Source organism: Limanda limanda, chromosome 10 (assembly GCF_963576545.1).
Source record: "Limanda limanda chromosome 10, fLimLim1.1, whole genome shotgun sequence".
NCBI lineage: Eukaryota > Metazoa > Chordata > Actinopteri > Pleuronectiformes > Pleuronectidae > Limanda > Limanda limanda.
Window position 1 is genome coordinate 7,188,213 of NC_083645.1, and position 24,437 is coordinate 7,212,649.

At 40.3% G+C, this 24,437-nt stretch overlaps 4 protein-coding genes and 1 long non-coding RNA gene across 5 annotated transcripts; 2 read left to right on the forward strand and 3 right to left on the reverse strand.

Moving 5' to 3' along the window:
- Positions 1-25: 25 nt before the first annotated feature.
- Positions 26-5,483, reverse strand: commd5 (COMM domain containing 5). The gene is made up of 7 exons (XM_061079520.1): positions 5,256-5,483; positions 4,847-5,007; positions 3,979-4,007; positions 3,803-3,853; positions 3,463-3,558; positions 2,916-2,991; positions 26-917 (listed from the first exon to the last, which is right to left on the reverse strand). Exons 1-7 carry the CDS (start codon positions 5,365-5,367, stop codon positions 816-818), a joined length of 627 nt encoding a protein of 208 aa, XP_060935503.1. The 5' UTR covers positions 5,368-5,483; the 3' UTR covers positions 26-815.
- A 65-nt stretch (positions 5,484-5,548) lies between these two features.
- fam199x (family with sequence similarity 199, X-linked) lies at positions 5,549-12,067 on the forward strand. Its single transcript, XM_061079033.1, has 8 exons — positions 5,549-5,619; positions 6,835-7,013; positions 8,488-8,707; positions 8,867-9,025; positions 9,160-9,321; positions 9,685-9,868; positions 10,019-10,122; positions 10,889-12,067. The coding sequence occupies exons 2-8, from the start codon at positions 6,847-6,849 to the stop codon at positions 11,060-11,062; spliced, it is 1,170 nt and encodes a 389-aa protein (XP_060935016.1). The 5' UTR covers positions 5,549-5,619; positions 6,835-6,846; the 3' UTR covers positions 11,063-12,067.
- Positions 12,068-13,925: 1,858 nt separating this feature from the next.
- smim19 (small integral membrane protein 19) lies at positions 13,926-16,022 on the forward strand. The gene is made up of 3 exons (XM_061079656.1): positions 13,926-14,163; positions 14,656-14,780; positions 15,455-16,022. The coding sequence occupies exons 1-3, from the start codon at positions 14,030-14,032 to the stop codon at positions 15,523-15,525; spliced, it is 330 nt and encodes a 109-aa protein (XP_060935639.1). The 5' UTR covers positions 13,926-14,029; the 3' UTR covers positions 15,526-16,022.
- Positions 16,023-20,929: 4,907 nt separating this feature from the next.
- Positions 20,930-22,647, reverse strand: LOC133012249 (uncharacterized). Its single transcript, XM_061080227.1, has 7 exons — positions 22,593-22,647; positions 21,812-22,390; positions 21,615-21,731; positions 21,469-21,534; positions 21,267-21,376; positions 21,059-21,178; positions 20,930-20,971 (listed from the first exon to the last, which is right to left on the reverse strand). The coding sequence occupies exons 1-7, from the start codon at positions 22,645-22,647 to the stop codon at positions 20,930-20,932; spliced, it is 1,089 nt and encodes a 362-aa protein (XP_060936210.1).
- Positions 22,648-23,044: 397 nt separating this feature from the next.
- Positions 23,045-23,636, reverse strand: LOC133011977 (uncharacterized). The gene is made up of 3 exons (XR_009680784.1): positions 23,581-23,636; positions 23,316-23,466; positions 23,045-23,230 (listed from the first exon to the last, which is right to left on the reverse strand). It is a non-coding gene; the product is annotated as an uncharacterized LOC133011977 (long non-coding RNA).
- Between the last annotated feature and the right edge of the window lie 801 nt (positions 23,637-24,437).

The window sequence follows — 24,437 nt, forward strand, 5'->3', positions numbered from 1 at the left end:
GCATAAGTTACAGTAATGGAGGAAATACAGACATCCGACATTTTATTCAGAACCACAAAAGTGAACCTGAGGGTGGTGCCATAGATCAAAGTCAGGACGATTTTTACTCTGTCAAAAGCACATAATCTGTTCTTTGCAAAGACAATAACAGATCGATTTTATTAGGTAAATGTGGTTACAGATGTAAACATTCTTGATGTTATCATGAAAAACATAAGAAATAACAGGACAATCATCATCATTTTACTTTTTTTACAACAGTGATCTTACTGTCCAAGGTATAAAAACATGAAAAAATAATCACTTTCTTCGTTCTCAAATTTATGGAGCATCTGAACCAAATTTCAGTCTATATCAAAAGAGCAGATCACATGACGCCTGTCTAAGTGGCCTAGTGAGAGGGTCTAAGATTTCACTAGGCTGCACTCGTGTGTCGACACAATGGAGCTTGGCAGCCGTCTCAGATATACTAGTGACTAAACTGAATAATGGAAACTTAAAGTGATAACAACCAAAGTCAAGTAAACAAACGATACAGTCTGATTCATGGATTTGTTTTAAACACAGGTTGAAACACACAAAACAGTCTTGTCGTTATTCATGTGGTGCAGCCTGATGACGATCCTACCTGCGCTGTTTTTATCACTTGACACGGACAGTCAGGTATGTTGGATGCAAACGCTCACAGAGCATGTGTGTGTGTGTGTGTGTGTGTGTGTTTGTGTGTGTTTGTGTGTTTGTGTGTGTGCAGTAAATTTCCATAAAATCTCACAAACGAAAAGTCAAGTAGAAAAGATGGTTTGATACATGGTGTATTAGTCTTGGATTTGGAGAATGCTCCTTTTCTCCAGATTGTTCATTTCTTTGAGAATCAACGCCACGTTGTAACGGAGCTCCTGGAACTTAGACACAGGCACCTGAACGGGAAATAAAACAAATCACTGTCAATGTCACACAAACAGTTCCGTGGCCAAAGTACAGCTAAGAAAATGGAGCCATAAAGATCACACATGATGTCCTCCCACATTACATCTGTAGGAGAAAAGACCCTGTCTCATTCCACACATTCTCCCTTCTCTCCAAGCAGTACCCAAGGTCATGTTATAGATAATAATGGACCAACCAGCAGTACTTTGTAGTGTCTATGTTAAAGCCAAAGGACTTTCATATATAACTCAGATGCATCCAGACAGAGAGGCATCACTCCAACTCTTCTGCGTATTTCACCAGTGGCAAGATGTAAGGACACAATGTAATTAAGGAATACATACTTAAAGCTTAACTATCCAATAGGATGCGAACACTTACATGTAACATAGGGATAGCAATTCTACACTTTCATGGATGTGCTGATGGAATGGGTGGCGCAGGCTGAGGTTGGACAAGACAAGCATGTTGCTTCTTTCTACTCCTTTTCAGACAAAAAAATGAAATGTTAAGCAAAGTTGATTTATGTTACTCAATATTTCTAGGTTATCCTGATAGCAGTTAATCCTGCTGGGATCTGATTACGTAGCTGCAGCGCTAGGTGCAACGACAGCAGTAGTAGAAGTCATCCCTTTGTGTCTGTCCACATTAGTAGCCTTCTTTGAAAAGAGTAAAGTGTCTAATCATGCTTCTATTTTACCATTACAAGGCAAGTATATTGTGGTAGGAGTACAGCGCCCCCTGTTGAGCCTATAACTCACTAATTTTGTGGACGATTTATTTTGTCTGCTCACTCGTTACATTAACAGCTTCATCACAAATTTTTTATAAGCGCAGATGCATTGTTACAATACAAATTACAAATGTTGTTTTGGGGTGGTGCTATAGTTTTTGATACAGAAAATTAACAAGACACACTGTTGTCAAAGTATGTCAGATATAATCTGTGAAGTAGTGAAGTACAGGTTCTAGGTTAGGCTGCTGTTCGTATAGGTTACTTTTTTCAATGTGATCCTTTTATGTAAGACATGAAACTGACCTAGATTGGGCCACTGGCTAGTAACCAACATCTTTCTATGAACAGGCTGAAGATAAACTTGGAACACATGCGCGCGCGCGCGCGCACACACACACACACACACACACACACACACACACACACACACACACACACACACACACACACACACACACACACACACACACACACACACACACACACACACACACACACACACACACACACACACACACACACACACACACACACACACACACACTGTAGTGCAGAGCTAGCATTCACCAGGGGGATAAAATTACCATCTATAAAATACATATGGGTTTCTGAAAGTCCAACTTATGACAGTTCTAATGCAAACTGGAATCTATTTAACACTCATGGAAATCCACAGATTTTAAGACCTGAGAGTTTAAAAGGAAGGAAATCCAAGTGCCTGGAAAATCAATGTCAGTTAGTCGTAGTGGAAACCCCCAGAGAGCCAGGAGGGAGAGGGAGAGAGAGAGAGGGAGGGAGAAGGAGGTTAACAGCTTTCACAGGTCTCAGTGCCAATAAGTTACAAAAGTCTTCTCAAAGTGGGTCAAATGGTTTGAGAGTAGTCAGCATGACTAAGGTCAAATGTGGTTGAATTAGGTGACCAATGGAAGCTTCACACATGTATAGTTGTGATGTGGTTCCATGAAGAATAAACCTTTTGTACACGTAGTATTGAGGTGTGGTAAAGGGTTATATACAGTCTATGATGAATGAATCCTTGGAAATGGTGATGTCATAATTTCACAGAGTTAACTTGTTCTCCTCACTCTTTTCCTTGATAGATCAAGCTTCTATACATTCGCCTGATTTAAAAAGGTCTGAGTCTCCAGAAAGTTCTTTCATCAGCTCACAGCATTTCTATAAGACTCTGCATAAATGGACAATGAAAACAGGATGAATATTCATGTAAGAGTCACATCATTAGTTTATGTACCTCAAAGCGACTTAAACTCCCGTCTGACAGTTTCATCTGCATCAGTACAGAAGGCTGCAGAGCCCTGGATAAAGAGCTGGAGAAACAGAAAAACATTAACTTCATTACACTGAGGCCAAATCTTCTACTACTCTATTTTAGAATCTATCTTTTAAAATTCAAACAATAAAACTGGACAATACACAAACATTTTGGACACATCCTTGATGTTCAAGGTCTTTTTCTGAGTTTTTTCTATACAGTGTGGTCCTAACATCAACTGTCAGTAAAAAGGTGTTTCCAGTTCTGTAGGATTTTGTCTGTAAAATGTGTTTGATTTTCAATAGAATTAACTAAGGAATGTTTATATCAGACACTGGAAACATCCTCTGTAATACAGATTAGAAAAACAAACAAATAGATTAACTTCTTAACCACTTTGTGCTATGTCATTCAAAGTTATTCAGAATAACAGCGGCCTCTTGAACATTTTGTTGAAAAGGTTATTACAATTGTTGCGATTACATTTATCTGGATACAGTGTTTTCACTCCACCTTAGTATATTACCTTGTAGAAATGGCAACATCCACTCTCCATTTAAAGTCTTCTATTGTGGGTAGGTGAGGATCATTCTGGGAGGTCGCTGCCTCTAGAGCTGCACGTCTACAAATACAAAGAGAGTTGGGAATCATAACATCTTCATCAATGGCATCTGAATGCCTCAACAACAGCAGCAGTTCAGGTATTCCTGGACAAATATCTGATGTCAATATGATGTGACAGAGGTCATTTATGTAATGATAAAAATACAAAAAATGTATTTCCTCATTACTGCAATAATAGTCTATTGAGTTCCCTGGGAAGATAACACAATAACAATGTGTTAAATTGTTTAAGTTCAACATACCGATTTCCAAACACCACACTGGCAAAATCTGTGATAAAGTCTTCAGGTATCCTAATTGACAGAAATACATCCAAAATATTCAGCACTTTAGCATATAAGGCTGTCATTGTGTAACTTGTGAACATGAGAGTGATAATCAAAACACTGAGCGTGTGATACAAACATGAAAGCCTTACCTTAATTCTCTGAGATCATCTTTGAAGGCCTAAACAGGCACAAAGCAGAAACTGTTGAATTTTCTATATATATATATTCTATATATAATATTTTACAGGTGTGGATGTAAACAGAGAGATAACCCATGGGAAGCTAAGGCCTTTAATAACGCTTTTTTACAGCAGTGTCTTCATTCCACACCATCTCCTCATGGTATATGTTGTGTGTCTGGTATTCTTATTGTTATCATGCAGTATTTTTGTAGCCAGCACATTAAAAAAAAGCATGTACTTTACTACAAAAACAGACCATTTAGAAATATGTCCATAAATGTGCATGAATTAAAATGCAACTATGAAATCACACTGTCAACTAAACTTTGTTTTGAACACTTCATCATCACGTCATGATTTTGCATCAACACTGACAATGTGGACATAAAGGGCACTAAATAGTACATACATTGCACACTAAAATCAGTAAGAGGGCATATGCCCTATGTAGCATGTAGAGTGGTTTAAGCTGTGATAGCAGGAGCTTGAAAACGGAAAAGCTAAAAACTATTCATACATCCTTTATTTTAGGCCAGTACTTCTCTCACCGTAACATGACAAAATATGTTTAAAGAAAAGCATTGTGTCAAATGGTGTCCATTAATAGAACATAAGCACACTAACGTTTTTCACTACACTTTAATTGATCAGAGTTCCAATGTGAGAAAATATTCAACCCCTGCTCATTTGTATGCTGTGTAATAACAGGACACCAGTCATATCTTGTATTAGTGAGAAAACAATGGATGAATTCAGCTGCAAGCACCATGATTTTGGTGGTTTACTGTCAGTTTGTTGCAGACTGTGATTTGCAGTGCCGGCCGGCAGCGGTTACCTCCTGTTTGAGGGATGCTGTGGGGTTACGGATGGCCTCGGACAGCAATCGGTACATGCCAGCTATGATGTGACTGAGTCTCTCCTGTGAGATGGTGCTGCTCTCTGCTATCGCCTTCATCACATCTCTGCTGTCCTTCCCCTCCAGGGCACTGACCACAGCTGCAGGAACAGTATATTCACAGACACGTTGTTTAAAGATTCTCCCAGTCCCCAGTCTCCTCCACATAGCTGTCTGTTATCACACTAACCAATGCACATATCACAGATTAGCAGTAAAGGTTGCAACTAATCAAAGGTCAGTTGATACATTCTATATATATGTATATCCACAGATATGCTATCTAATGCTGTTAAAGTCTGTAGTGTGTGATAATGTTATATTAAAGAGACCGAGGATTAGCACGTACCTTTCAAAATTCTTCTGAACGTTTCGTGGTCCACATCCTTGAGGCTTTTCGACATAGACTCAACTTCCGGTGGTATCCTGCCTCCCAGAAAGCTGATGTCTCTGGAGGCCATGACTTAGCACACACTTCTGTAAAATACACACAGAAAACGGGGAGAAGAAACGGAACATTTACAGCAGAAGAAGAAGTGCTGTCCTCCTCTTCTGCTTCTCTTGTGTTTACGTGACAGCTTCCGCCTCGCGGTCACATGACGCGCGCCTCGCTCGCTCCCGGGAGTCTCGCGGTGACGTCTCCGCTCAGCGACAGAAGAGAAAGGATTTGCAAATGGAGGCAGCGGAGATGTTCTCCCTCTGAAAGAGAAAGGGTAGGTTTTTATTACACTCGAACCTTCTTCGGTGCGTCCCCAACGTGTGTTCACACCGCATGGGTTTGTTAGCGCGGAGAAAAGATTAGTTCGACGTCGTTCTGTGAGCCGGTAAACGCTACGTGGACGTCTGTAGCATTAGCATCGAGCTAACGCTGTTAGCGTGTGTTGTTTTGGTTTTTGCCAAGCTAACTGTTTGGTTTTACTGAATATGATAACCTGTAATTTTCAGTGTAACCGAACTTAATCGGACGCGAGAGAGCGTCCGATTAAAACAACTTTCAAAAAGGTTTCAACAATCAAGCTACATGAGCGATACATTTAACATGTATCATATTCAATGGTTTTGTAAACAATCAGCATGGACTCCATTTATTTATCATTATCAACGATTATAATTAAGCGTCAGTAAGAAATATTAACAACCATGACCTCTAAAATTATTAATTAACTGTTTACTGTAAATATTAATATATTTTATGAAAGAAAAACAAACTTACACATGAAAAGCGAGTCAATTGAAGTTCATTCATTAATGTTTAGGTTAATACTCAAATTTCGTTCAATATATATTTAGTGAATGTGGCACGTTTTTATAGTTTGATAATGTTTTAGAGCAGTTTTTTTTGGTTTGTAAATGTATTGTTTTGACCAAAGTTGTTAAGAAACTGAGTTATGTGCGAATTATTCCAAAATAAAGAGGTTTAAAGTTCACTAAAAGTTTATTACTCAATTGTGACAAATGGAACTGTGGTCTGGGTTTTGCCTGAATCTTTTCCACATCTCCTTTACAGGGATATTTGTAGAATCAGAAATCTCTCAGGATGCTTTATGACAGCGGCATGAGGAGAACATCATTATTAACACAGTTTAAGATTCATGTTGTCCATGTAAAGCTTATTTCTCCACCCTGTACCGTATCAGTCTTTCATGGTCATTTAGCTTGCTAATGTTTGTGGACACCTGTCACAAAGCCACAAATCTGAAACATTACCAGTTTGTCGTGTGTCCATAGTTAACAAACATTTGTCTAGAGCCTGAACCTAATTTAGCGAAAAATAACAATGAACACAGTCACAACTGATACATAATTACTTTGATTTATTTTGAGAGTGTAAAAGCTCTGTTTATTCAGCTTTAATGTAATAATTGAGGCTGTAGCTGTATTGAAAGTTTCCCTGTTATTTGTGTCTGATGTTTGTCTTTCTGTGTCAGGTGCATCTGACCATGTCTGAATCACTGTATGAGAAGTTTTTGGCCCCGGAGGAGCCGTTCCCTCTCCTCTCCCAAAGAGCCAACCTCAGTGATGTGGGAACCCTGGACGTCAGTGACTTTGGATGTCAGCTCTCATCTTGTCACAGAACAAATCCTCTACTCCGCTTCAACAGTAACAGGCAAGTAGAGATCGAGTACTGGCTGATTCACACTTATGCGTCACCTCTCTCTGAAGTAAACTAAAGCTGTCAGGTGAAACATGCAATGCTGATTTGTAAGAAGATGCCATTGTTTTGGCATTCAACTGAAGGTAGTGACGTGTATGGTTTGGCTCAAAATCTGGACCCTACACAAACTGCTGCAGGATGTGCAGCTGCAACTGTTGATTCTGTTGGTTCACCTTACCTCAGCATTGATGAATGTCAATGTGCTGGTTAATTAGCAGGATTCCTGGCTGACAGTGCTGGTCAAGTTTGTTTACAGCTGTGACAGCATATTAGTACCAATGTTTGTTTGTTTGTTTCTATTTTTACCTCCTAAAACTGCTACAAAACACTTATTGCTTATACAATAAAATACATAAACACATGCTTCCACTCAAACAAAAACTGTATCATACCTCTTGCCACTATGAAAGAGTAATAATGTTTGGAATACAGTTAAAGATTACAGCCTGAATATTAGTATCGTAATCATAATCACATATTTCACAGAAAAATTGCCGCCCTTATAAAATGTTGATAAAAGTATCATGTTTTTCTCTTGTTTTGAAGCCTTAAAAAAAAACTAGCTTTAAATCTTGAGTGTATTGAGATATTGCACACAAGGGGTCCTGCATATTGTATATATTTGTACATATCCCCTGAGAAAGTAAACTCTGTTGACATTGTTAGAATATGTTTTGATGGTCAGATGTTCGGATCCCATTAAATCCAGTTTCCTTATCTTGTTTGCACTGCACTTACTCTCTGGAAAATTATGAGAACAATTTTCAGAAATGAGTCATCATTGCACTGTGTGTTGGTGTAGCTGGAAGGGTATTGTTTGTGCTTGTGTGTGTATGAGCCACTATGTGTGTGTGCTTGGACAAAATAACAGATGGATTTTCACCAAACTTGGAGGGAATATTGCTTCAGAGGATGTATTCAGATAATTTACTTTTAAAGTCTCAAAGGTCAAGAAATACATTATCCTAAAAACACATTTTTTCTAAGACATCTTTGCAAAACATGGAGAAACAATTGAGAGCTTGTATTGTTAAGAAAATCATCCCCCATAATATAATATGTAAAGTTAAAACAATACACCATTCATACATACAAAATATTTTGTAGGTATCCCTGCATCCTTTAGAACTATAGAGATGAGTGAAAAATGATTAATTATCATATGGTAGCAATGACATTACTACAATGTCTGAAAAAGACATCTTATAGTTTAGTAATGCAGAAAATATTACAACCAGTAACATTAGAGACAACATCTACAATTTATTTAGATTAACTTATTTTATCGTACTCATTTATCATCATGTGGTATGGTAATGACGATTTTGTGAAATGGCATTGTTATACTATAAAAAGGTTGGCCCTGTCTGCATCCCTCCTACTATGTTTTTCACTAACTTTCTACTCAACTCATTGTTCTCTGCAGATGGAACCTCACTTCCTGTGGAACGAGTGTTGCCAGCTCAGAGTGCAGCGAGGAGCTCTTCACCTCTGTGTCTGTTGGGGACCAGGAGGACTGTTACTCCCTTCTAGATGACCAGGAACTAACATCGCTGGACTTGTTTCCAGAGGGCAGTGTTTGCAGCGACGTCTCCTCCTCCATCAGCACCTATTGGGACTGGTCTGACAGCGAGTTTGAGTGGCAGGTTAGTTATTATTTGGCCTTTTGGTCAATTTACTAGTGATTTTCATTATTTGTTTGGACATTGATATGAAAGTGATTAATCTGATTAAAATCAAACAGTAACTGGAAGTATTTTCTAAACAGTCTGTCTTCTCCACATCTGTCTCTGTTGTCCTCTCAGTTGCCAGGTAGTGACATTGCCAGTGGCAGTGATGTCCTCTCGGACATCATCCCGAGCGTGCCAAGTTCACCTTGTTTGTTTTCCAAGAGAAGGCCGAAGTCCCACCCCCATCGTAACCTGGATGAACTTCCTTGGAGTGCCATGACCAACGATGAACAGGTAAACGAAGCAGACGCACCTCTCAGTTCAGAATCAACAACGATAAAGTTGAAAACTATCTCAAGCTACTAGCTTACTTCTCTGCAGGCTTAGAAACAGACAATACCTCTCTGTGTGTTCCTCTCCGCTTCCAGGTGGAGTACATCGAGTACCTGAGTCGGAAGGTCAGCACAGAGATGGGCCTCAGGGAGCAGCTGGACATCATCAAGATCATCGACCCATGTGCTCTGATCTCTCCCACCGACAGCGAGTTCATCATCGAGCTCAACTGTCTCACAGACGAGAAGCTCAAACAGGTGGGGACTGATCTTAAAACACAAAAACACTTTCACAACACTAGTTACTGCACCAATATACAAAACTGTTTTTCTTTCACACAAAACATTACAAGATGATAATAGGTCAATATGTGTATGATATTGCATTATCAGCAGGTCTGGTTCATAGATTGCACTTGCTTGTTTAAGTCAATATGTCCAGTATGACTATATAGATAGATGTTAGATTGTTGACAGTCTTAAGGAATGATTTCGCTTTGTCATTATTTATTTGCAGTGAGAGAAGTGCTCGCTGCTGATGCGTCCCTGCACAATGTCAGCAGGATAAAAGTGTTACTTGCGTGTGAAAAGATTGGTTTACGGAGAGTGTGTTGTCCTCAGGTGCGTAACTACATCAGAGAGCACAGCCCCAGGCAGCGGGCCAGCAGCACCAGAGAGAGCTGGAAGAGGAGCAGTCACAGCAGCGCCAGCACCGGCGGCGTGAGCGCAGCCAGCAGCAGTAATGCCAGCATGGTCAGCTCCACCAGCTCCTCCACTTGCTCCACAGCCTCCAACTCTGTAGCTGGTAAGACGCTACCTGGTGAGCTAGCTAGTTAAGATGTGACAACAGGGCTGCCACAAGAGGAGCCTGTTGAGTGGAGCGTTTCAGATCAGAGTCAAACTTTCAGCTTAGCCTGTCTGGTTTTAATAGGGTTTGTATTTCCTGTTGTTGCAGGTGGCACAGCCTCGGCTTGTAGTGGAGGCAGTGTTGCCAACATCAGCAGAGCGCACAGTGATGGAAACCTCTCCAGTGCTGCAGAGCGTATACGAGACTCTAAAGTAAGAGACCTCTGGATAAGCTAGTCTATAGTATCATAGGTGTTATGTTTAATGTGTTTCATCATTCCGTCATTTTCCGACAAAAAAACGGGAAGAATCGCAGGGGAAGGGGTTTATTTTTCAAACTTTCAGTACTCTTTTTTTTTTTACCTTAATGGATCTAATCCCATTGTTCCAATTACATGTTGTTTATATTGTAAGGGTACAGAAATAAGGTACCTAGATCAGTCACCAGCTCCTATACATTTGTTTCCTATTTGACAAATAGATGTGAAGGGGGGGGCAGCAATCGATTATGAGTTTGGAGTGTTTTACTTTATTGAGCACTGAAACTTTTAAATTATTGCAGTTTGATTTATTATGTGATTATGTTACGTACACTGGTTTGAGTTTGGCACTTACTTATATTTGTATGTTTAAGTTAAGTATACTTTAAACTGTTAAAATTTATTGTGTTAAATTTCATCTTCCAATTTGTCTTAGCAATAAACAAGCCACTCTTATCGCCGACCATCACTTTTTGCTTTTTGTAAGTAAAAGTATTAATTCTGACACTGTTTAGGCACTGAAAAACATGTTTAAAGTATCGATATAGTGCTGTCAAACTATACCAAACCCTTATTGTAACTAAATTATATACTTGTTAATTACAGTACTGTTAAATACACGGGGGTTACTTTTACAGCCTTACCATTTCTCAGAGCATGTGAGATGGTCAAATGATCTCCTTGATCCTCACCTCTCTCTTTGCTACACTGTCTTTCAGAAACGTTCAAAGCAGCGTAAGCTCCAGCAGAAAGCCCTCCGCAAGCGGCAGCTGAAAGAGCAGCGACAGGCCCGCAAGGAGCGCCTGAGCGGACTCTTTCTGAACGAGGAGGTGCTGTCACTACGGGTGACAGAGGAGGACGACCATAGCGACGACCTGGACATACTGATGTGACAGCAGTGAATCAATCAGTGCTCCCTCTATGCCTGCTCTCTCCAAGTCCGGCCACTGCCATAGAGCTCAGAAACCACGCTAGATCTTCATCACTGCACGCATTTGCTTTGAGTAGGCTACCATAATAATGGGTTTTGTTTAAAGTAATGTAGATTTTAGTAGCCTTTCTGCATAGCTTGACATCTTGCTTACTTATACTAGCGTTACGTGCTACAGCTTTAATTGCCAGCTTCTGCTAGAACTACCAAGGTAGGTACAGCAATACTGCGAATGCTTTCATTAGATATTGACCTCAGTCTAACCTGCTTATAACCAGTGCTAATGCTGAAATGGCCTAGACGCTCGCAGATACACAAAGCTATGCACTGCAGTTACTTCAGCTTAATACAACAAGAGGAGTCGCTTAAAGATGCTGAACCAGCGTTTATCCACTGCTACTAATACAGCCACCGCTGACCGACGGACAGATCAGGCAAGACAAGCAGAGTTTGGCTTTATCCTTTAGATGCTGTGAGGTTGAAAAGTTTATTTTTTCATAACATTACAGGAGAAACTAATGAAGTTGTTTGGCTTTATTTGAGCCCTAACTGGTTGTAGGGATCTTTATCTGTACCAGCCAAACTCTGCTAATCTGAGGCTAGAGTTTAATCCATTGAATTTCAGGTTATAGCGGCAAATACATGAGGAAATACTACCGTTTATACACAGTGTCTTTTGAAAGGATGAAGTAAAAAAGAGAACAACCTTCAAATCTTGCCAATACACCAGAGTTTAAGAGTTTTTCTTTGTGATAAGGAAATGGAAGCGAGCTGGTCTGTCTTTCTACCTGCTGAGTGTTGTGGTTCCATTTCACTCTCAAGGCTTAGAGGGAGCACTGAAACACTGCATGTTTTAATCGTCACCATACCGTGTGGTCCAGTAACTAACAACTTGCATCACTTATTTGCATACCCTTGTTTAGAATTGGCTTACCTGTATTGTAAATAAATGATAAATGACGGCTTATTTACTGCTCGCTTTCAAGTTTTCCTCAGTGCTAAAGCTTTAATTTAATTTGTTTCTCTCCCTTTGTGTATATATGACGACTGAGTGATGAACTGACTGGTTGTCATAGCTTAAAAGATTTAAAGGTTCAGTGTGTAGAATTCTGTGAAATCTAGAGGTGAAGCTGCATCTTACAGCTGAATACCCCTTGCCTCTCCCTCCCCTTCCAAACATGACAGAGAACCTGCGGTAAACTTCAGTTGTCATAAAAACTCAAAAGCGGTTTAGTTTGTCCAGTCTGGGCTACCGTAAAAACATGGCAGCCTCCATAGAGACGACAAGCTCTTGGTGTAAATATAGAGTATTTAAATGGCCCAATCTAGAGTAAAGAAAAAAAAACAATTCAGATAATTTAAGTGAAACACACTTGTGAAAACATCAGCAGGATTATTTTATGTCCAGCTTCCTCCAGTAGATTCCTTTCACCTAAATCTTGAACACACTGAACCTTTTCTTGCCACAGGTTCTCTGCAAAAATCTTATTTTTAAGAATTTACTTGTGTTTTGTCTTTTGGTTGTGGTCTCAGACAATCTTTTGTCCTTTTCTCCTTTGTTATTTTGGTTTTCTACAAGAGCTCCTGCTGTGTTTCTGCCACAGTTGGATTCTACATCACTTACTACTTGCATTCTGAATGATCTGAGTCTCACGAGAAGTTTTTCTGTCTGTGCTGTAGAACTGGTTTGGCTTTCAGCTGGTTACTTGAGCATGTGCATCCAACATTTTAGCCAATAACTTATTTTACTTTGAAAGTCAACAACAATGTTTGGATGAAGCACCAACATCTTTGTTTGGAGTTGTAACAATCATGCTGTTTTGATAGTTGTTTTTCTCTCTACCTTGTAGGAAACACTTTTCAGTTGTAACCTGACGAACCACTGCCAACAGCCTGTTGTCCTTTATATTATGTTTCTTTATGTGTACTGAGCTTTGGTTCTTGTCTCTGTCTTGTGTTTACACTCATCAATTACAGCGTTTAGGTTGAAAGCAGCTTCATGTATTCTGTAGTAATGAATTAGTAAAACTCTATTTTGAAAAATAAGATAATTTTAAAAGAAAAAAAACCACAGTGTGATGCAATAAAGTCATTTGTGTACATAAGGTACCATGTAATTGCTGAAAATGAATGGTATTGAAATTATTAAACACGGTTTAAAGAACAAACTTATAGTAAAGCTATGTTTTTGTTTGTGAAAACTCCATCAGTGTCATTGTTAGAAATATTTAATATCTCATCTAAAACTTTCACCATCATAGTGATTTAAATGTTTTAGATATTGGCTAAATCACATTGTAATATAATAATGTGAGTTCAGTCAATGTTTCAGAAACACTGAAACTTGATGTATAAACTTTATATTTTTGCACCTTACTGTTTTTTCTATGATGACATCATCCTGAAGTGTGGCTGTGTATTTTTGTCACCAGATTACATCAAATAGCAGAATTAGGAAAGTTTCCAAAAATCTGTGGAATCCAAAGCAATAATATATTAAAGCTGCATCAGAGCAAAGTCGAGAACAACCCAGTTTGATTGTGATCTTCCTAATACAGATTGTATGATGTAATTCATCAATAGTGAAGGGCTTGACCACACTAATGCAGGATACTGGGTGTTAATATAGCAGAGCTTAATGACCAACCAAAAGCATTATTATTTTTATAAACTTTTAATGGACACAATTAAGCAGAGGACTAAACTGCATAGATCAAAAATACATCCAACTCCTGGAGTTGAGGTTTTGGACTGTAGGGGGCAGTGACACCCCCCGGAGCGTGCGGTTGCTTTCTCTTTAGAATAAGACGGATGCGGAAGTGACGCCGCAGTGTTTACAGCAGTCGCCTGACTCTCCAGCAGCGAGTGCGTAGCTACTTGATCACAACATCTCTTTGTGTTCACGCATCTTTCCACAGGGCCTGTCTCGATGGGCGGCCACGGGGCGCTGGGCAACGAGCCGGAGACGATAGACTACTCTGTGCACGAAGCGTGGAACGAGGCCACGAACGTGTACCTGCTGGTGATCCTGGTCAGCTTCGGGCTGCTCATGTACGCCAGAAAGTAAGCACGGCTTGTTCCTGCAGTCACTCGCTCGTTCTGCTTCTCAGCTTATGATGGACAGAGGTACAGCACCGGTCTGTGATTAAAACCCACCACAGACGTGTTAAAGGTTCAGTGAGTAAGATTTAGGTCAAAGGGATCTATTGGCACAAATTAGAATATAAAAGAATCCTAATGGTGTTCTCAGTAGTGTGTTTCATCTAAATTGTACGAATTGTTGTTGTCTTTACCCTAGAATGGGCCCTTTATATTCAAATGCTTTATATTTACATCAGGAAGTTTACCACAGGTTCTCTCTAGTATGTGGAAGGGGAGGTGATGGGGATCCAACTGCAACATGAAACTTCACCACTAGATGATCAAATGACTTGATGTTGAAATATTAGCTGCAATGTGCAATTATCTTAATATGCTGTTACAATAGAATTTTTGCTATTTTTCACTCCTGCCCTTTGCCGTGTTAATGTTTGTGCTTATTCACATACAATCCAGAAACAAGAGGAAGATCATGCGCATCTTCACTCTGCCTCCCACCGTGGGCAGCAGCCCGGAGCCCAACTTCTACGACAGTCTGCAGAAGGTCCGCCTGCGGCAGCAGCTGGAGATGTACTCTCTGGGTGAGGAGCCGCGCACATCTGCACAGGAGAAGAAGAACATCAGGGTTTATCAGCTCAGTTTAGTGGGGCCACAGCAGATCTGTTGGCAATAGAATCAGTTTGCAAAGAAGGAAAGTTTCAGGCCACTAGTCTCAAGGGACGTGCAAAATATTTTCTTTTTCTTTTACAAACAAATAGAGAGAGAAGAAGAAACAAAAGAAAACAGTGTTTACATTTTACACACCAATGCAAATACTACGTTGGAGTAGTTGGTCAACGTTGAAGAAAAAAAACTTGTATTATTGCCTCTTTGTTCCAGTACATTTACAACATTTTTCTGATATTATGACATAACTGTTAAAATCTCTGATACTTTTTCTCCCTTTATGTGGCCCCTCAATACTCCATCGTAAAATACTTCTACAAGGTTTTAAAAAGCCGTCAGTGCGATACACTTATACATGAAGAAGAAGACTGGGCTGTTCATGTTGCATTGGAAATATGACTCAGGATTCTCTGAAAGATTTTACTTACAATGTCAATCAAGATCCTCCCCAGTTGTCATTCCTCATCGAACTTTGGATTCTCTGTACTTTATCACTGAGTAGTGATTTCAATTATTTTGTTTAATGATGAATAGACACCTGTTTCTCTATGTTTGTGTTTAACTTCCCCTGACTCTTTTTGTCTCTTAGCCAGAAAACAGGAGCAACAACAGAATCAACAACAAGGTCAGACAGACAGCGTGCAGCTTTCCATGGAATGACAAGCTGCCGTCTCTGTCAGAAAAACACTCCTGTGTCTTCAAGCCATCGGGACATGGTTGGGAAAGGACTTGAGTGGCTGCCAGGGTCAGAGATGGTTAAAAAAAAGACACTGATCCTGTCCTGGTGTTGTTTCTGTTTGGCTCCCTGAGTGAGACATGTCTTCTTCCACCTTCTGTTGTCTACGTTGTGTGAACCCATTGAGAAGAAACAGCTGGATGGATGAAAACTATTCAGAGTGTGGCATAACACAGAGCAGTGACACAAACCCTGTGTGTGAGGAACGAGTAGACCTGATGTCACTGATGTTGTCTCAGGATCGCTCGAGAAAAGTCTGCCATGAAGAAATTGTTGCACATTGAATTCAATCCTTCAAATTGAATTTAGAATATAGATGTTTTTTATTTGTTTGTAAGATTCTTTTTTTGTCAAGTGGTAATTCAAATAAATTCTTATCAATTATTCTCAAATGTGAAAAATAAAAACACATTAACTTAAAGTGATTGAGTCAGACGTTTGTTTGGACAGCAGTGCTTTGTCCATTTTGGGGGTTTTATCTTTATATCTTTTTGATCCTGTGCTTGTAAGATCACTAAGTTGAAGATGTGGAGCTTTGACAGCACACTTGTCTTTAACCTTATAATCCTACCTGCTGTTCCTGCTACATCTACTATATGTATTATGCTTGTTTAGTTTGCTTTAAGTACTTAGTCTTACCTTTTCATTTTGTACTTGAAGATGAACTATTCAGTATACATTTGAAACAAATAACATAAACTGGAATTTTGTTGAAGCACGTTTCAGCTATAAGCTTTGACTATAGTTAAAATCAAGAAATTAGATGCACCGCTGTCATTCAGTGGAGTCAGACCAGTATCTGAAGATCACAATGAAAAAAATAAATATGTAACAGCTAGATACCAGGAGAGGTTAATGAAATTATGGTTAAGCAATCCTTTACATTTCAAATAACTCCATAATACGTCAATTCTGGATTAATAAGAACAATTATTACAATTTCAACAGAGTCAGTGCTTGGGCCCGAATGGGGGGGCGGGGGGGGATTTATATTGCCGACATTTTGGGGGCGTGGTTATGGCAGTGAACTCGGCACCTGCTCGGCACATGGTTATTTTTTTGCGAGCTCCCGGCGATGTTCGAGGAAACTCCTGCACATTGTCCCTGAAGAGCACGGACACGACCACCAGTCGTTTGTAAAACCTCTGCAGTGTACATACTCGCTATTATGGCGACGAAAAAAGCCAAGAACGCCGCTAAAGCGAACTTTTTCCCAACCGAGAAGGATGACGAGTTGGATGCTAGTAGCCAAGCTAACAGCTAAGCTAGCTGCCATGCTGGCTCAACATGTGGCGCTAGCCCCGACGTTACCCTCCAGTCAGAAGTGGCGGTTGCTGAAACGGTTCATAACTTGGATGTCATTCAAAAGCTTGACTCGATAAGAAATGACATTGCCACAAAGATTGACGGAGACCTCAAGGTAATTCAAGATGTCCATGGGGATGTGCGGGACTTCTCCGGTCGAAAAAGTGGAAAGTCATGACGCAGTTGCTTTCCTGGAGAAATGGCCACCTGCAGCACGGTGACCTGCCGCCTCTCCCACACCACCTGCCATGGAGAGAGCACAGACTCCCCGGTGGGACACGGACTGATCGAACCTCCTCACCGAGAGTCTTTTTTATGAAGTTTTTGAATTTTCAAGATGCAGTTCGAGTGATGCGAGCAGCCCGGGCCAAGGGCAAGGTTCTGAGCGGAGGCCATCTTCTTCCCGGACTTCTCGGCGGAGCTGCACCGGCGGAGGAGGCGTTTCGACGGGGTAAAGCCACGACTGGGATCCCTGAACATTCGCTGTGGAACAGTGCGTCCAGCCAAGCTTCCTCTGACGGTCAATGGACAAACACAGTGAGTTTGATTCCCCAGCAGAACTTTGCTCAGAGGACTCACAGAGGAGCTACACATTGAACTGTGGAGATTTTCATTAATCACAAGCGCCATTTATCAGGATGTTAGTGTTTTTCAGAGGTCTGATATTTGCCATTCAGATTAACAGAGAGGTACACGTTCTCCGTAGGAATGGTCGCTTGTCTTTCGAGCTCTGCTAGCCTTACACTGTACGAGAGGATACTATGTTTACTTCATAACATTCGGCCGTGAAAAACTATTTTATTTTTTATTTTCATTTTTGCCAGGAGACACACAAGTCTCGTTTTGTTGTTTTTTTAATTTTAAAACACCGACGGCTTGGTTTAACTGCTCCCTTGCTTGCACGTGATCAGTTTGTGCACTTAACCACACCCCAAGGGGCGGGGGGTGTAACGTGAGGCTGTCCTGTTCAAGTGCCCCTGGCTGCAGCTCGCAGATCGAGGAGGAGCTTAATTTTCCCTAAATGTGGGCTGGTCTAAACGTTTCGCTCGATCTCGGGGGCGCCATCTTGTGGCGCAAATCCGGCAGCACATTCTCAAACGTCAATACAGCACAGCACAATGACTTAGAGACATACTTTTAACTTGTCAAATGTCTTTTTTTACTATGAAAAATGAATAAATAAATATATATAAAAACCAGACACATATTATTTTGAACACTCAATTATATTAGCTAAGTCAAATAAACCAGACAGAAGACTTTGCATCATTGATTTTTTTTATTTTCACCATCCTTCCAACCCTGTTCCCGGTTTGCAGTTTGTCAATTTCCCAGCGTCTATAAAGGAAACAGATTGCAGTTCTTATAAGCACGATAACAATGCAAGATGTAAAACAGATAATTGAAATAAGTGGAGGGATTACGATTTGGTCTAGCAATAGTTGACTACAAGACTAATTAATCACATGACCTCTCACCTGTAGCCCTCCTTCCACTCGTCGCCGTTTCCTGTCCTGCAATCGGTCTTCTTCAGACCTTAGTGATTTAATGACAACATACATTCACTATGAAAACATTCATGTTGGTCTGTTGACAGTGAGTAAAACTGTTTTTTTGTGTGATTTGATTCAAAAGTGTGATATTCAGGGCACTTACGGCATGGGGAAGTTCTGCAGGAGAGTGAGACACCACCATCTCCTAATTTGCAGCATGTTTTCCTTTGAAGAAGGAAATGCAGGAAGATGTTAATATGTTGTAAAAAAAAAATAACACCTTGTACACTAAGCATAATGTGTCACGATTTACACATACCTCGCTGAAATCGCACTTGGCCCCCATTACAATGTACAGAGTGTACTGTAAGTCAAGAGGTACTGGTTAATATAATGTCAGGCGTATTCCCAATGATACATTTTTTTCAATACAAATTAATGTGGTTTTAATGTAGCAAGCAAACATTTTTACAGCAATGCTATAACATGCTGATTAGGTCTTACCATCAAAACAAACACGCCGCAGTTGTTGGAGAACTCTTGCTTTGTTAGGCCCTGAGGTGTGAACAATGTATTTTAATAAAAGTATGGCAAGAAAATAGTAAAAAGTTAGCAAATGCTATTATGTAATGTCTCACCTGGACATCATCCACACCAAGCTCTCTCCAGGGGCCAGAAGAGAGGCTGTGAGCTACGTGTCTGTACAAATAATAAGTGAAGTAAATAAAAGTAACTCAACTTCAATCAACTTTTGATTGAAAAGCATGCATAAACGCTTGGAACAAAGCTTGAACTGAAGAAGGAATAGGTTGGAACTTCAAATAAAAAAGTTCTCATAACGGGCTTAAACAGAACTGCCCAACTCAAAAAGATAAATAGTTCTGTTTCCATCTGTTTAAGGAATGAAAATTGTTGGAATATGGAATGGAATATTTTAGATCAAATAAAAACAGAACCATTGATTAAAACCAACAAAAGGACAAGTGGTTTAAAACAGAACTACCACTGTCCAGATGGGATTATGTGAGTTGCCCTAAAAACCTGAATAGACTGGTTCTACTCTCATCTCTCCAACCGCTGCCCCAGAGGGAATCTAGGAAGAAAATCTCCCTAGCCTGTGGCCTCAGTATCTGTTAAATATTTCAATTCAAATAAAACCAGTTGCAGTGAGTTGTGTAATGTTCCTGGAATCCCAGCAGAAGTCACATGGATTTAATTATAGAAATACATTCAAATCAGCAATGAGCAACTTGTTGTGTAAAGAAAAAAAAGGAAGAAAATATAAAAAGGTATTTACACAGAGTATCCAATGTCCAGGTACGGACACTGGGAAAATAATCCACTGCAGACTGGCTGCATTATCCTGTAAAAAGACAACGATAGCTGAATATTAAATGCTCAAACTTCACTCAATAAAGCAAAACTTTTAAACAAATTACCGGAAGGTGATCCATGGGGTTCCTCGATGATGGTGGGAACCAAGAGGAAATGACATAGCTGTCTGCAGCAAACAGGTTCTCTACTCTCTATAACAGAGAAAGTTTGCTAAATCTCTTACTCTCAAAATATATTGACTGTTGAACTAGACCAGTGGTTCTTAACCTTATTTGAGGTACTGAACCCTGCAAGCTTAATCAGTGCATTCACCGAACCCTTCGTAATTGGAAAATTCAATATGATTTCTTCAAAACATAGGTATATATTTTGTTAGTGCACAAAATGAACCATGCATCAGTTGCACACAAAATCACTGTGTTCAAAGAACAAAAACAACCATGAAAAACAACAAAAACATAACTCAATGAATATTTACTGCAAATCAATGTGACTTCTGCTGTTGCCTTTCAGATACAAGTTCAGAAATGCGTGTCTTGACCTTGGCAAGTGCCACTCATATAATTTTCGCAAAAGTCTGTTCCTTTTCTTAATTTTTATGTCTACCATCCTTGAAAAGGATTGCTCGCAAAGATACGTTGTAACAAATGGTGTGAGTATCTCAAGGGCTTTCTTAGCAATAAGGGGGTATGGTACGATTTGGTGAGACCAAAACGTTGAGAGCGTTGTTGTTCTGAAGAGTTGCTGTTGAAGCTGGCTCTGCTGAATGACGTACAATCACAACAGCCACAAGTCGACTACTGAGCGCACCAAGTTCCCCTCAGCACAGATATCAAACCTAAGCAATGTGGCGTGATCATCTGCAGCCAATGACGGCCAAGCGGAGCGTGACGTCACGAATAATACGAGTGGGCTGATTTTATTTTGTGTAACACATTTTTACTAAGCAACTAAGTATTTGTAATCTGACAGGCGAAGCAAAATTGTGTGCTGCAAAATTGTGGGGAGCCAATTTTTTGACGGCCGACAAAAACGGCCAGACATTGCTAGTGTGAACCGGGCTATACTGTGTGTGTCCTGACCCCTGCCGAACCCCTGAGAGTGACTCACCGAACCCCTAGGGTTCGATCGAACCCAGGTTAAGAACCACTGAACTAGACTATCCAATCATTTTGAATTAAATATTTCACAGGAGTTACACTACCTTCTCAATCATTTTGAGACAAGAGTTCAGGATCTAGTAGAACACATAAACACAAATTATTGAAAGATTTTTAAAAATATTACATAAACCATATCAGCACAGCACATTCTCTATGCCTACCGTTCCCTCAATGTCCTGCTGCAAACCCAGAGTCCAAAAGTCAAAGCGGGTCAGGATGATGTTATTCACCATTGCAAGGTGCTGAGTGTGACTTTTGGTCTCATCCAAGACATGAGACAGCTAGTGCAAGAAAACAAAGTCTTTATACATGTATGATTATATGAGTGACATTCATAGATAACCACAGTGGCACAATGGTAAACTTTACCAGTTGTTCCTGGCTGTCTTGGAGTTTCTGTCCCCAGTATGCTCTGTGTGCTGAAAACTTGTGGAGACTAGGGAAGTGTCCATGAGGTCTCTGCTCACTGTCATCATTTACTAGTGTAGAAAGAAACAACCGAAAAATTAAATTAAGTGTGAAATGTCACATTTCTCATTTGATTGATGTGCAAAATAGAGCCATGACTCACACTCTTGAGAGTCTTCTTGTTCTTTCCCTGATGACCCAGTTGACATCACGGCTGATGGGGAGTGAGCTATAGGAAAAACATGCAACAAACTTTATTGTCTAAAGTAGATGAAGACGACAAATGTGCATAAATATTCAATCCCATACCTAAGACTACCATTCCAAGGGTGTCACACTGCATTTCTACTTCTGACTCATACTCATGAGAGTCTTCTTGTTCTTTCCCATATGACCCAGTTGACATCGCAGCTGATGGGGAGTGAGCTATAGGAAAAACATGCAACAAACTTTATTGTCTAAAGTAGATGAAGACGACAAATGTGCATAATTATTCAATTCCATACCTAAGACTACCCTTCCATGGGTGTCAAACTGCAATGAAACATCTGGAGGAACAATCTTGCTGTACTGATTTTTGATTGTTTGGTTTCTTGCCATGTTGTAGTGGTGGAGAATGTTTCTTTGTAGAAAAATGTGTGTTGATGGGGTTGTCTGATTTAAAAAGTAGTTGTTATTTCTCATCCCTGAAAACAGCTGCTCGGCACACTGGCTGTTAATTAGACCAGCAAGTTCAGGAACAAGCTCCAGTTTTCTTAGAACTTCACACTGGTCTTTGCTGTTCCCCTGGTGGAACACATCGTTTAAAGCAAAATGCTGTGAAGATCCAGTAAGAGGGTGACCATCTTTGTCAGCTGGCTTTTTTTGAAATTTCAGCCAGGGCAAGCTGACATGGACCTTTCCCTCCGAGGCCTTCTTCACGTTTTCTGGGGTGGGATCCAGTAACCTTCCCTGAAAAGGGGCAAATATTCCTGGCTGCCTGTGGTTGGCATGCAGTGCCAGACCCCTGGCATAATCATACACAGCCACATTGGGGAGGTGTTTCCAGGACAGCAAGAGGTCGACAGTCACGTGGACTCTCTGCTCTAAGGTTGAATTTTACTGAAAAGACAACCCCACATGGGCAAGTGATAACTGCCCAACCACCTGTGAAACAGAAAAAAACAGTAATAACTGACATTAGGAGCATGTATAGCTAACCTACTACATAATGATAAGTAATTTCTTTAACACAACAATGTATAACAAAGTGAAAATATCTTCAACATTCCATATCATTTCACTTACCAGAAGCACCCCACACTTTCTCAAACACCTTGTTGTAGGTGACTCTACTAGACATTTTGTCAGACAGTCTCATAACCATATCTATCTTGGACCCCTTATCATCCACACCACACTGTTTGCACAGTGCCCTGACCTCCTGTACCTGTTGTGAACATGCAATTAAGTTGATATTGTTAATATAGCATAAACACATTTTTTATTAGCATAAAGAAGTGGATTTGGCATATTTCATCAACTCATTCAGAATTTATTTTGCTCACTTGATGCTTTAGTGGCAGTGGAACATTCTGCAGGAGCCAATGGGAGCTGAGCGAGGGCCACAGGGAGCTGAGGGACCTTAGCGAGGGCCACAGGGAGCTGAGGGAGGGCCACGGGGAGCTGAGGGACCTTAGAGACCTTAGCAAGGGCCACGGGGAGCTGAGGGAGGGCCACGGGGAGCTGAGCGAGGGCCACGGGGAGCTGAGGGAGTTGAGCGGGGGCCACAAAGTGCTGTACAGGGGCTGCAGCTTGCACCTCCTCCTGGTGTATTTGTAGGTGCCTTACCAATTGCGATCGATTTCTAAGTGTTGCTGCACAATAGCAACAATGAAAATGTGTTGCCGTCCGACAACTTAATCCACACTTGATTATTGTGAACTCTGTAAGAGAGGAATTGAGGGAGTAAGATTCATACTTGTGAAAAAATACAGAGTAATTCATTTGTGTAATATTTTAGATAAGCACCTTTGTGTTTCACTGACGAATGGCCTTTTACATGGTAGTCGACCTTGAATTTTGCACCCACGTATTTACAGAAGGGACAGTGGAACAGTTCACTGTTGGTGATCTTATTAATGTTTGGTGTATCACCATCCGTAAGTATAGTAATGTGTCTCTATATATCAGAGGGGAAAAGAATAAACATTAAAAGGCACAGCATCACTTAAACCCCTGCTAAAACATAACTTTTACCATCTGAAATTGACACTGAAATTGTTATCTTTTTTACCACATTGACGTCATCGGGGGTGGCCTCAGGAAGAGGATACTTCAAATGAGCCTGAGCATGAGAGGCCTCCAGCCCAGGATGTGGGGCTCCATGTAGCGGGGGGGACCGCAGTGGGACACCTGTCACGCACATACACACACGCACGCACATGTATGAAGTAGGGCTGCAACTAACGACTATTCTGATAGTCGATTAGTCACCGATTATTGAAACGATTAATCGACTAATCGGATTATGAATGACACAAATTCTCAATTGCTCTTATTTAGCAAGCAGCTTTTAAATTTAGCTTGAGGTTGTTCGAGGCATGTGATGACTGAAAATAAAGGCAATAAATATTGATACTTCATTAAAAAAAAATGTCTTTTAATAAACTTTGTTTCATATAAGGGTACTGTTGACACAAAAGCAAAGACAAATCAAGTTTTTGTCCATTTAAAAGCAAGGACAGGCAAAGTGCTAATAAAACAAATAAATTAAAAATCAAGTATTCATTTTTCCTGTTAACAAAAATGACAGGGAAAGTAACAGCAATAAAAACATCAACAAACGAAACTACAGTCTTCTTCTGACTAAATAATTGTGATTAAAACAAGACGTTTGTCAGGCAATAGGATAACATAACGCTTTTAAACTCGTTAATAAAAAGTTTAAACCATATTTTTGTAATGGATGCTAGAATCCTGCGCGCAGATATATACGTGTATATATAACATCTGACAGAGGCGAGTCCGCATCGTCTCCGTTACGAAGTCACACGTGCCTCCTCCTCACATGCACGTGTCCTGCTTCCATGGAGAGCAGGTCCGCCGCACAAATACTGCAGGTAGATTTTCTCGGGCCATGTTAAGAGTGAA